The sequence below is a fragment of the Hemitrygon akajei genome, chromosome 6 (assembly GCF_048418815.1).
Source record: "Hemitrygon akajei chromosome 6, sHemAka1.3, whole genome shotgun sequence".
Classification (NCBI taxonomy): Eukaryota; Metazoa; Chordata; class Chondrichthyes; order Myliobatiformes; family Dasyatidae; genus Hemitrygon; species Hemitrygon akajei.
The window spans coordinates 155,708,245-155,721,085 of NC_133129.1; the positions used below are offsets into that span (position 1 = coordinate 155,708,245).

The window sequence follows — 12,841 nt, forward strand, 5'->3', positions numbered from 1 at the left end:
GAACTGCTATGTATCTTTTTCTTAATGTTATATTTTCATGGATTATATGCAAACCCAAGACCAAAAAATTGGGCCAGCAACATCAAGTAAATTATGGTACATATTAAAAGTAGTTTTGATCACTCCTTCCTACAATAAAACTATTTACTCTTTATGGGTTTTATTTTTATGCTGGAAGTTACAATGGAAAACAATGCACCTATGTGTATATCCGACAGAATATGAACTGTCTGCCTTCTCAAACATAGATGTTACTTTCATAACCAATGCAACTCCATACTATTCCCAAAAACAAACTTACTGAAAAAGGTTCTGTCAAAAAGAAATCATCCTTTTAAGTCCATATTTAGAGTTACACAGCCAGAAACTGACCCCTCAGTACAGTTCATCCATTGGTAACTGATCAAGGCATCTTCCTAAACTCCAAACAAGAGAAAATCAGCCGATGCTGAAAATCCCAGCAACACACACAAAATGCTGGAGGAACTCAGCAGGCCAGGCAGCATCTATTTAATAAAGTACAGTCGACGTCTCGGGCTGAGACCCTTTGGCAGGACTAGAGAGAGAAAAAAAAGGTGAGGAGTAGAGTTAAAAGATGGGGGCAGGAGAGAGAAGCACAAGGTGATAGGTGAAACTGGGAGGGGGAGGGATGAAGTAAAAAACTGGGAAGATGATTGGTGAGGAAGATCCAGGGCTGGAGAAGGTGGAGTCCAAAACTAGTTCTAAACTAGTTTAATTTGCCTGCATCTTGTGATTGGAAGATGAAACTTAAGGATATAAAGTTTGAGAGTCAGCAAGGGTGTGCAAAATGAAAAATATTTGATTATTTTTGCACCAGTGTTTCTTGGTCACATATAATAGAATCCACTGCAACTATTTTACTCGCTATTTGCCTGAACCTCAAAGCCTCAATGGGAGCTTTCCATTTCTGGCCACAGCATGCTTGTTGCAGCTGATTTCACCTTAACGTCTGTTGTTCCCTTTCCGCACCTTGTGGCATACTGGGCAGAAACCTTTCCGTTTCTTTAGCATTTGTATGTGTGTTTGTTTTTTTTTAAGAACGAGGCCAAGTTGCCAGCTCGATGCTCAACCCAGCATGAATGGGGAGCACACGAGCCGCCGGCCGGATTTGAAGCCAGGACCTTGAAGTCCGGTGCGGATGTCACTACATCCATTAAGGATGTATTCTAGTAAAATTGTGGGCAATTTCAACCAGCCAGCAAGTATCCACCGATCACTGGAATGGCATGCGTTCACTGCATTTCTCCTCAGTACGAGGACATTTTTCAGATCAGTCTTTGGAGGGAAGGAATTGAAGGGTATGCAAGGAGAATAAAATAGGTTAGGATAGCCAGTGTAAAAATGTCATTGATGGGCTAAAGGGCGTTTCTATGTCGTCTCTCTCAATGACTAAGAATGTGAATTTTTCAGCATGACTTCTCTCAGAATCATTTTACAGTACAAGTTGTCTTTTACCTTTCAATTAATGTGATAACATCTAACTGCAGTTTGTTTGATTTATCCTTTTGGCTGAGTAATAGAAAAATTGCCAAAAATATATGCATTTATTGTCAAAGGTTTCTACAACCAGTAAAATAATCATTAGCATATGAGTTTTTATTAAATCTTAAGTAACCACAGTTTACATTATCTGTGAGGAAGTTTGAATATTGGGCAAATAGTTGATGTTTTGCAAATCCCCTATGTGGGTACTTGAACTAAATTTTCTATTTTGAAAGCAGGCATTTCCAATACTTCAGTTCACTTAGTTAATTTTTAAAAAATACGTAGCAAGAGACTTCTAAAGGCAAAATAAGTGAAATGAAGTAACACCATGTCTAAACCTTTTAAAGTTAATGGCAATTTCACAAACCTCATTACAACATTTTTCTCTTGATCTATCCTTGATAGTGTAAGCAAATCAGTTTAAACCGCAACAAGATCAAGTCCCGATTAGCAGAAATATTTCAACAACCCCACAGCCTGTGGTAACAAAGGATGGAATTTCACTGCCATGTTTTATGAAAGAAATTGGAGAAAATTCCAGTGAATTATTTAACCCATTTTATCAGATGCAGGCCAAAACTCAGCAGTACTGTTGTTTGAAAAAGATGAAATTCTGTAATGATTAGAATCACATCTTGGAAATTCTCAGTCGTTACTTTTCCTGTGGAAAGTCTTAACGTTAGCATAGCAATCCATTTGCTTTCGTCCCCATTTCAAAAAGAGAGGCAACTCAAAATCACTGCCCGGCTAAATTTACATATCTAAGGCTAATGTGGCATAAATCATTAAATAAGGAACACCATGACTTTAATCAGCTCCAAAATTCCAAAAGAGAAAAAAAAAACACTGATCCCATGAGAACTGCAGCAGCTTGTCTACTCCTGAATAGCGTACAGCAAAACATCAAAAGTGCAATTTTATTTTACCTTTAGTGTACAGCAATGATTTATTATATTAAACAGAACAATTTATTACAATCCCCTTAATCTGTATTCTGTTTCAGCGCACAAATATTTTATAATATAAAAATCCCATTGTGTTCTTCTCCATACTGTGAAATATGACCTTTTTATATGGCTTTGATAAATAATCTGCTTGGACGTTTCAGGACATTAGGAGCACCATATGACCTGGCGTTCTCGATTAATTTAAATCAAATGTTTACATTGCAATGTTTCATATTGTATCACCATATTATAAGTTTGTAAGTTATATTCCTTTATTAAATCTGTAATGCCTTTTATCACTTCTCATACAGTAAAATGCTATCTGGGCTTTGAACTGTAACAGTTTAAATGGACTTGACTCTTAAGCAGAGGTGGTCAAGTGTGCACTTCTTACTTCAAAGAACAGCCTACTGTAGGAAGAGCACTGCCAGTGTGGAGAATTCACCCACACATCTCCCATAGCCCTTTTTTCCCCTCCCAAAAATAACAACTTCAGGCTGTGAACAATAATTAAATACTAATCCTCAGATCCACAACTCCCAGCAGAGAAAGATTCCAATAACAGCTGATGCCATCTCTGGGTCTTGCGAGGGTGCACGCCCCTGGAGAGCAGTGCCGCTTGCTGTAATTTTAATTTCTTGTAGATTACTTTGGAGCTTAATTTCAAGTTGGAAATGGTTCAAGAATGTTCCTTGCCTGCCAATTATGCACAGAACTGAACTGCATCTTTTTTTCCCCCCTTCTGTAGACACAGTCCTTTGCAAGAGCCTGGACACCTCAACTCTCAACACATGTATTATTTTACAAATTCTGGGTGGTGATGTACTGCTTATCGGTGCATCATGGCACATTACCCATCTTGTTTAATTTAGGTACCTTGCACCTTAGATCCTTTGGCAAAGGTTTCAAAATAAAATTAACATTGAAAGAAAGAAAAACACTATTTACTCAGGTGTGAGTTATCTACTTGAAGAGTCACAACATCACAGGTATTCCTCACAAACAAAAACATTGTACAAAATACATGTTTTAAAATGGAAGGTACCCTCTTCTATTGAATAGCAGTCATTTAAAGTTTCCACAGATTCATGGGAAAGAGGTGGAAGTCAGGGTGTTTTAAAACAGGTTCCACTATAATTTTGCTGTTTTCATTGTTTGACAGGAAAACTGCGAGTGGAAGGACTGTAATAGCATAAAAACAGTTTGAACACTTCAATTACAGAAAGAGATTGATCAGCCTGTCTCTGCTTACCATTAGCGTTCTTGCCACAGATAAGATGTTCGTACGGCTGCAGGACTCCCCAGAGCTCAGCGTCATTGTTGATACACATCTCCAGCATTTCTGCTGACAGCTCCTGCCTGCCGTCATGTAGGCCTCCACTTCCTCCTTCGGAGCCATGCCCCGCTGCTACTCTGATCCCAATCTCCTCCAGCAGACTCTCCAGGCAGGCAGCTAAAGAGATCGCAGCGTACTCATGGATGCGAACAGAAACTCTGGTGTCCACCATCCACCTGAAGAAGTGCCCCACCGAGAACGTAAGGCCACACCTGAAAGCATCGATAGAAACACGTCAATCCAAATCTGTTCGGCATCTCTCAAAATCAGGTACACATCACTCAACTTCTGGAAATAATCTCAATTTTGGAAACCTGCCAATTTTCTTCAAATACATATCTAGCTTTTCAGTATTGACCCTTGTTCAAATTATCAAATGATCAAGAACTCACAATAAAGGAGGCCATTTGGCCCACTATTTTATGCCAGACACAAAAGAGCTATCAATCCCATCTTCAAGCACCAAGTTTGCAACTCTCTACAGAGTGGGCACTGCACTGAGTATAGAAATGTTTCCTCATCTCATCTCTAGTCCTAGTCCCCTGACTTTTCATCCTTCTTGTAATTCACCTGACTTGCACGATCTAGGCCCCCTCATAATTCTATGTTCTGTAACTCGATCAAATTTATCCTCAATTTTCTCTCTTCCAAAATAAAGAGCCCTGGATTTTCCAATCTATCTTCAATTTCCCATTCCTCTTAATTCTCTGCAATCTCCTCTGCATCCTTTTTAGTGCTTCTTTTCTGTACAAAGGTATGCAGTATTCAAGCAGGCCATAAAAAGCATTATGTACAGTTACAGCTTAACTCTCTGCCCTTGCAAGCAATGCTTCAGCTAATAAAGACAGCTATGCTTTTTCTTTTAAAACCACTTACTGGTCCCAGTACATTTGAGGATCTGTGGACAAACACTTCACACCAGTCAGTATCCCCGTTTATTGTGTATGCCCTTATCTTGTTGAATCTCACCAAATACATTACCTCTGGGGGGGCGGGGGGGGGGAATCAATTTGATATTTTTCCACCCAATTATATTGTCCTGCACTCTGAAACTTTCCTCAATATTGTCAACTACAGGGCAAATTTGTATCATCTGTAAGTTTCTTTATCACTCCTACTATACCACGAGGAGAAGCATTGGCAACAGATTTCTGATTGCAAAAACGCCCATGAGCCATTATCCTTTACTGAATCTCCAGCCTTTCACATCCTGCAGCCTGCAACACGGAAAGCTTGTCAAAGGCCTTGCTAAATTCCACATTGGCTACATCAAACACACTGGCACCTTCAACCCACCACTCACAGCTTAATCTGGATGTCAAGCATAACAGTGCTGGAATTGCACATCAGGACTGATCACTTTGCGTTTCACCAAAACCACAAATTAACTATAATAAAAAAGTTAACTGCACTCTACAGTGAGAAATCCACACTGCTTAATGTTTCTCTTTCTAGGTTTTAAAGGAAATAGGCAAGTATCCTGAAGACTGAAATTACTGCATCTGTACAATTCATTTGTTTTGGGAGTGCTTCCTATAGATTGGAAAGCTGTGACCAACATTCTGCTATTAAGCGAAGGTGTTAAGGAGGAACTAGAGAATTATTGATTCAACATCTGTTGCCACAAAACTAGTAGATTTATAATTAAGGATAGACTGAACATGTGCTTTGACATTTTCAGTTCAATCCAAAGAAAAGCCACATGGATTTGGTGCAAGATAGGTCGGACTGATAATACAGTTTTATTAGAATAGGAGACTCAAGCAGTGGGCAGGGAAATATTTAATGAAATTATCAAGTCTATTTAAATAAAGTACCAAACAAGAAACTGCTAATGGAATTGGAGCTAACCGACATCAAAATGCCCAAGAAGAGAAGGGCGAGCTTGTCATCGCTGATACCTGGACTCAGAACCACACACACTTACTGCTCAGTCATACTTTATTTTACAACATGGCCCCTGTCACCACACTGCTCTGAATTCTGAGCAGAGAAACGTCATTTTTATACAGAATTTGCGAGCAGTTACCGATTTTAACCATTTGGTAAATTATGCATGTTTGAGTTCCTTACCTGCAAGAACAATCACCACTCACAAAACAGGTCAATGTAGAAACTGACAACCGATGATACTTTGGAGTTAGTAAGCAATTGTCCCTTATTTGGTGGATGCACCCTGGATTGCTTATCTCATCTCCAGACCCTGGAGTGCAAACAGAGGCTATGCTCTTCAAAGACCTGTCTTGTCTGGGCCATCTATGCTAACTACAGCCTACCCTTGTGTGGATATTATGTTGTCCCTTGCCTTACCACAACTTCTACAAGCTGCTTCAATGACTGTCACCCAATAGCATTCACTGATAATGTGAAGAAATGCTTTGAGAAGTTGGTCATGGGTGCATTAACTCCAGCTTGAACGAGCACCTGGACCCGCAGCAATTTGCCTCCGACAACGGTTCTACAGCGATGCAAACTCAAAGGCTCTCCACTCGGCCTTGGACAAGAGCAATACCCATGTTAGGCTGCTGTTTGCCGATTACAGCTCAGTCTTCAACACCATCAACACACACAAAATGCTGCAGGAACTCAGCAGGCCAGGCAGCATCCATGGAAAAGACTGAACAGCTGACATAACAGGCCAAGACTCTTCTTCAGGAGCATCATTCCCTCAGAACTAATCAACAAACTTCAAAACCCGTGTCTTCGACTTCTTCTTGCACATGGGTGTTAATGTTGGAAAGTATGGTGTCATCCACTTAAAATATCTAAATTACTTTCCAAATATTGAAAAACTAGAAACAATGAAAGGCTCAAAATGATTTTGGAGCTCATATACTGTATAGCTAAAGAAAATAATCAAAGGTACTAACGAAACGTGGACTGTGACATACATATGTGGCTTCCATAGAAAGATGAAGAGTTATGCTGCAGCTATACAATGCTCTAGTTGGATCAGACTGCAAATACCCATTGGAAGCACCACAAGGTCTTTCATCTGGAACATTAATTATGTTTCCCCTTCCACAGACGCTGCCTGAACCACTAAGTATTTCTGCAATCTTCAATTTTTATTGCGGATTTCCAGTGTCTGCAGTTTTTATATTTAACTGAGAAATTTAATAATTGGTTTGATGCATAGATTTACCAGAATCATTACATGACTCAGGGTATTGCATGAACTAGGGTTACATTCTCCTGAATTTAGAATAGTGAAATGTCTAACTAAGCCTTCAAGATGTGATAGAAGGGAATCGTCTCCACCTGCTGAAGAGTCAAGTGATTGGGGACCTAATCTAAAAACTGGAATCAGGCCTTTCAGGATGAATATCAGGAAACATTTCAAGCTTTGCAGAACATAATTAGAAATAAGTGATTACTGCTTTTGCATTAAAAGGAGAACAGGATAAAAGTTGCTCCAAGAATCTCCTGTCAGGGTAGATCAGATTCGAAGAGCAAGTGGCCTATTCCTGTTGCAGTGCAAGTCTCAATATTGTTTTTCCATAGTTAAGGGGTGAGTCTGTAACTATCCTAAATTCAAAAGATTATAGTTTCCCCTCTCTGTGACCTATCTGAAAGATATTAATTTTTTTTACTCTCAGAAAACACAACCTAAAAATACTCCATGTTGGTGATCCAGCAGAGCCATTTCCAAAATTTGCTGTATTATTAAACCACAAGACATAGGATAAAAATTAGGCCATTCAGCCCATCGAGTCTGCTCTGCCATTCCAACATGGCTGATCATGGACCCCACTCAACCCCATTAACCTGCCTTCTTGCCATATTCTTTGATGCCCTGACCCACAGACTTGGCCTCCACCACAGTTCATGGCAAAGCACTCCACAGATTCACCAGCCTCTAGCTAAAATAAAATTCCTCCTTATCTCTGTTCTAAAAGGTCACCCCTTATTTTGATGCTGTGCCCTCTAGTTCTGGAAATGAAACATCTTCTCCACATCTACCTTATCTAGTCTTTCCTACATTTGGCAGGTTTCAATGAGATCCCCCCTCATTCTTCTAAATTCCAGTGAGTACAGGCTCAAAGCTGTCAAATGCTCCTCATACGTTAACCTCTTCATTCCCGGAATCATTCTCACGAACCTGCTCTGGACTCACTCCAATGACAATACATCCTTTCTGAGATATGTGGTCCAAAACTGTTGACAATTGTCCAATTGGAGCCTAACTAGTGTCTTATAAAGGTTCAGTATCATCCCCTTGCTTTTATATTCTATTCCCCTTGAAATAAATGCCAACATTGCATTTGTCTTCTTTACCATAGACTCGACCTGTAACTTAACCTTCTGCGAGTCTTGCACAAGGCCTCTCAAGTCCCTCTGCACCTCTGATGTTTGAACTATCTCCCCATTCAGATAATTGTTCCTTTTAGCAAAATGCATTATCATACATTTCCCAACACTGTACTCCAGCTGCCATTTTTCTGCCAATCCTTCCAATTTGTCTAAGTCCTGCTGCAATCGCATTGCTTCCTCAGCACTACCTACCCTCCACCTATCTTCGTATCATCCGCAAACTTTGCCACAAAGTCAATTCCTTTATCTAAACCATTGACAAACACTGTAAAAAAGCAGCTGTCCCAGTACTGACTTGAGGAACACCACTAGTCACTGGCAGCCAACCCGAAACGGCCCCTTTTATTCCCACTCACTACCTCCTGCCTGTCAGCCATTCCTCTAATCCATATCAATATCTTTCCTGTAATGCCATGGGATTTTACTTTTGTTAAGCAATAAACTTTACTTGTTATAACAAACTATTTAATGTCTGTTTCGGAAATGGAAATTGACTCTGAGAAAGCTCTTTAACAAATGGAAAGCAAAATATTTTATTGCCACATTGAATAAACAAAAACATTGTTCAGTCTTGTTGATAGTTAAAATGCCACAGACAGCACGTATAATTATAACAATGTTGTAACATAAGATAACTGTGGCAATATGGATATCGCATGTTGAGTTGCTGGAGAATCTGAAAAACATGTTCCTCTGCACAATGTTTTTATTCAAAATGTCATAAATTAGAAGCCTCAATCATTTTAAACAATATCACATTGCAAAGCATTTTACATAAATAATAGTTTATTGCTTGGTAAAAAGCATCCCCCTCTTGCTATTATTTCATTATTTTGCCACTTCTATTGATATTGTCCAGTGGCATAGAATTAATGGGAGCAAAATAACTTCATAATATTAGGGGGTCAGTGAATTTGTTCCCATTGCAAAACAATGAGGTAACTATTTGCAATTGACGCTGATCCACTACCTGGCTAATATTAATTCACAGCACAGAAAAAAAGTGCATCCTTTAAACTGTGCTTTATGATTTCATGGGTGATAATATAAGATGATGATTTTAGAACTGCACGTGCCTCACAGATGATATTACTTGGCAACCACTGTTTGAATCTTTCTAATTTTAACCAGGGAAAACTAAAAATATAACAATGGTATGCTTGAAATCGCTCCTCAAATAAAGCTCAGAACAAATAAACTTAAATCATACAGTATTTCTATTAACATTCGTTTCGCCACAGGACTTTCTAAGAGATTAATGACGGAAAACCATTTGCTTGAGGGATGCGCTGATCAATGGTAGGACTGTGGTGAACTTGCAGAAGGTAGTAGATGTTTATAAACCTGCATTTGGGATCATTGCCAATTTTAAACTTACAAAGCTGATACCTCTCTTAACTGAAGATTTTTCCATAAATGAAAATGCTCAGTTTTATTCTACAGTGAAATAACAATACCCCAAAGTCAGCCATAAATAAAAATCAAAACTAACATCAAAAGACGAACACCGTCAGACAAACTAGCGCGTGTATAGTCCGTGATTTGGATTACAGTAGCTTAAATTTGAATCTGTTTTAACACCTTAAGTAAAATCTTCATCTATGTAAGGGATTTTGTGTAAGGAAAGTGAACTGTTTCCCTTATCATCGTCTTTCCTCTCCCCCCCCCAAAAAAACTGTCAACATCGGGAACCATAAGACATTGGAGCAGGTTTGGACCATTCAGCCCATCGAGTCTGCTCCGCCATTCCATCAAGGTTGTTCCCGGATTCCACTCAAACCCTTACACCTGCCTTCTCGCCATAACCTTTGATGCCCTGACCAATCATGAAGCTATCAATTTTCGCTTTAAATATACCCTCAGTCTTGGCCTCCACAGCTGTCTGTGGCAGAGCATTCCACAGATTCACTACTCTCCGGCTAAAAAAAATCCTCCTTACCTCTGCTTGATCTCTCTAATCCTGGAAAAAACACAGCTCCTAGCCTCAGTGAGGTGACCAATTTAGCTTAAAATATGGGGCGCTGTAAGGAACTGGGATCGATGTGCCTTCCTTATTTCACATAGATCCTTGAATGTCTGCAGCGAACGTTTATAGAGCTAATGTTTGATCTGACAGCACCTTTGGCCCGCGTAACCTTGCCCACCTGGAACAACATTTTAAATTACACTCAGCGTATTTATTCGAGAACAGTACCGAAGGCGGCAAGTACCTGGAGCTCTTGCTTTTCCTCAGCCTATCTCCAGCACTCATGTTGTAGAGGGACAGAGCTTTTACTGACGCAGAGATACAGCTTTCGGACAGGGACCAGGACAGGACGAGCCTGATGGCGCTCTGCACCTCGAACTTGGTGCACTTGCAGTGCACGACACTCAGCCGCTGCGCCTCCCTGGAGATCCTGATCAGGGCTCTCCTCAGCAAGAATGACAGTCTCCTTACTGCATCCTGGGAGAAGAGCTTTCCACACTCCCCGGGTCTCCCTTTCTTCAGAATCTGCCCAATGTCCTCGTCGGTCCATGGGAACTCCTCCAGTTCCGGGAGCCGGGGGCATTTGAAGAAGATATCATTAATTTCCGGGTCCTCCGGCAGGACCGTGTTGACCGTATCCCAGCTGTTATTGCGGCTATTCATGGAACCAGAGAGATACCACCAGTTCCCTCTGTTGTGTGCTGCTTGGAAGGCTTGAGAGTTCGATCTGGAAGAGAGACTGAGAGATCTGCACGAATCCCCTGCCCCATAACCCGAGTCCAGAGTCAGGTCTTCCAGCGTCTTCAGTGTGGAGTTGTACAATCCCGCCATTGTACGAGGCGCGCAGTTTGGAACTGCCCGCACAAGTCCAAGCCAAGTCAGTTCGGATGGGGTGCTATCCAACTCTTCTTCAAGACATAAGGCACAGTGCGCGTTCCAGGACTGCGACACGGCGCACCGTGCTGGAAGGAGATCAGCTGTGAAACAGGACCCAGCTGTCCGCTTTGCTTAAATAATCAGCGAACTTCTCCAAACTTCACCGTCTGGTCACCCGTGAGAGGACGATTGAAGAAAACGTTCACTTGTCATCTGTAGAGCCCTCTCGTTTCTTTTTACCAAATAGACAGAAACTGTGACTCCGCCTTCTGTGCGAGCCGCAGACCCTTTAACTCCCCTCACCGAACTTCTGTCCACTGCTGCAAACCTTATATTCTTTTCTTCTTCCAAAGTTATTGTCTTTTATTCAAAACTGTTACATCTTTTAAAGGGTTAGCGTCTGTATTCTCACAAATGCCGTGCTGCCTTTTAATACACGATTTTTGTTACAACTACCCCGTGCCACACACGCCACTGACTGCCGGCTGCGTGAGCCTGGAGCTGGGCATTCCAGGGTGGTCCGCAAGAAATATCAATCACAGGCCTCCAACCAATCGGACTGCAGAATGCAAATTAAAACTGCGACAGTGGGCCAATCATAAAATGGTGTGTCTGCGTGTGTCAGGGGAGGGGGAGCCGGGGGGAGAAACAGAGCAACGGGGTCAGATAACGAGGGTACATCCGAACGCATAATGTGGGTGCAGTCGATTCTCGATCGTCAACTCCCAAAAGATTCCAATAGGATGAGTTCCAGCTTTAATTTACTTTAAAGCGCAACGTGGTAGTTTTGGAGAGTAATCACTGTTCATTGCAGACGACTTTGCCCTGCAAGCTCCTTATTAACAGAAACGAGCTAATGGACCAGATAAACTGTGTCTCTGATGTCGATTGGCCACAATTCTGTTGGCTATAGGACAGCACCGGGAGCCTGATCGGATCGCCTGTAGTGACTCGTTTATGAGGGGCAGCCTGGTCGTGCAGAACACATTGGTAATAAATTGAAACATTCACTCTGGTTTCTGTACTCGAGGCTCCGCAATTGGACTCTGGCACACAACGGATTCCTCCTGCTCTAAATAATCGTGATTCCTGATTGGTCTCCTTCACAGGCGATTCTCATTTATATTGATTAGCGGTCTTTCAAGTAGAAAACTACGGTCTTTCATAGATTCTATTGTGTTTCTCTGATTTACTATGTATATCCGCAAGAAAATGAATCTTGTTTGTATATGGTGAGATATATGTACTTTAATAATAAAATTTGTTTGAACTTTGAATCCACTATTGCATTAATTATGCACCCACCCCCACAAACACAGCTCTATGAGTCATAATCGGTTGAGAATAATGCCGGGAATTGCTGATTATTATATTTTTCATAAGAAATACCACATGGAAAAGGCCCTTCCAGCTCACCGCACGGCAACCCACCTATTTAACCCTAGCCTAATCACAGGCCAATTTACAACGGCCAATTAACCTACTAATTGGTACGTCTTTGGACTGTGGGAGGAGGCCGCAGCACCTGGAGGGACCCACACATTCATGGGGAAGAATGTACAAACTCCATTCAGAGAGTGTCCGAATTGAATTCTGAACACCATGCCCCAGGCTGTAATAGTGTCCCTGTAACTGTGTACGCTGTGGCAGTGGGGTCATGGATGGGAGTGAAATAAGGTGGATGCAAACAATAAACAGAATATATCATAAAATAAACAGATTATCATCATCCAGAGTATAATTTGCATGTGGATCTTACGTCAGAACATTTTAGATGCAGATAGAGTTGCCAATTTGCCTTGGATCAAAGCGAATGCTGTTTGTGCAAAAATGTTACATTTTTGAAACTTTTTTCTTAATCCCAAATTTGGTCTTAAGTTGCACTGTCAATTTTGA

General features: G+C 41.0%; 1 protein-coding gene across 2 annotated transcripts in view; it reads right to left on the bottom strand.

The window, feature by feature from the left end:
- Nucleotides 1–11,445, bottom strand: part of abtb2b (ankyrin repeat and BTB (POZ) domain containing 2b) — a 231,174-nt gene extending 219,729 nt beyond the window's left edge. The window contains exons 1-2 of one of the 2 annotated variants that reach the window (XM_073049635.1): nucleotides 10,314–11,445; nucleotides 3,706–4,001 (exon numbers count right to left, since the gene is read on the bottom strand). In XM_073049635.1, coding sequence (XP_072905736.1) covers nucleotides 3,706–4,001; nucleotides 10,314–10,900 — 883 coding nt within the window. In that variant the 5' untranslated portion in view covers nucleotides 10,901–11,445. The remainder of the gene's footprint in view (nucleotides 1–3,705; nucleotides 4,002–10,313) is intronic. The other variant, XM_073049634.1, reaches the window with a different exon arrangement.
- Nucleotides 11,446–12,841: the final 1,396 nt, after the last annotated feature.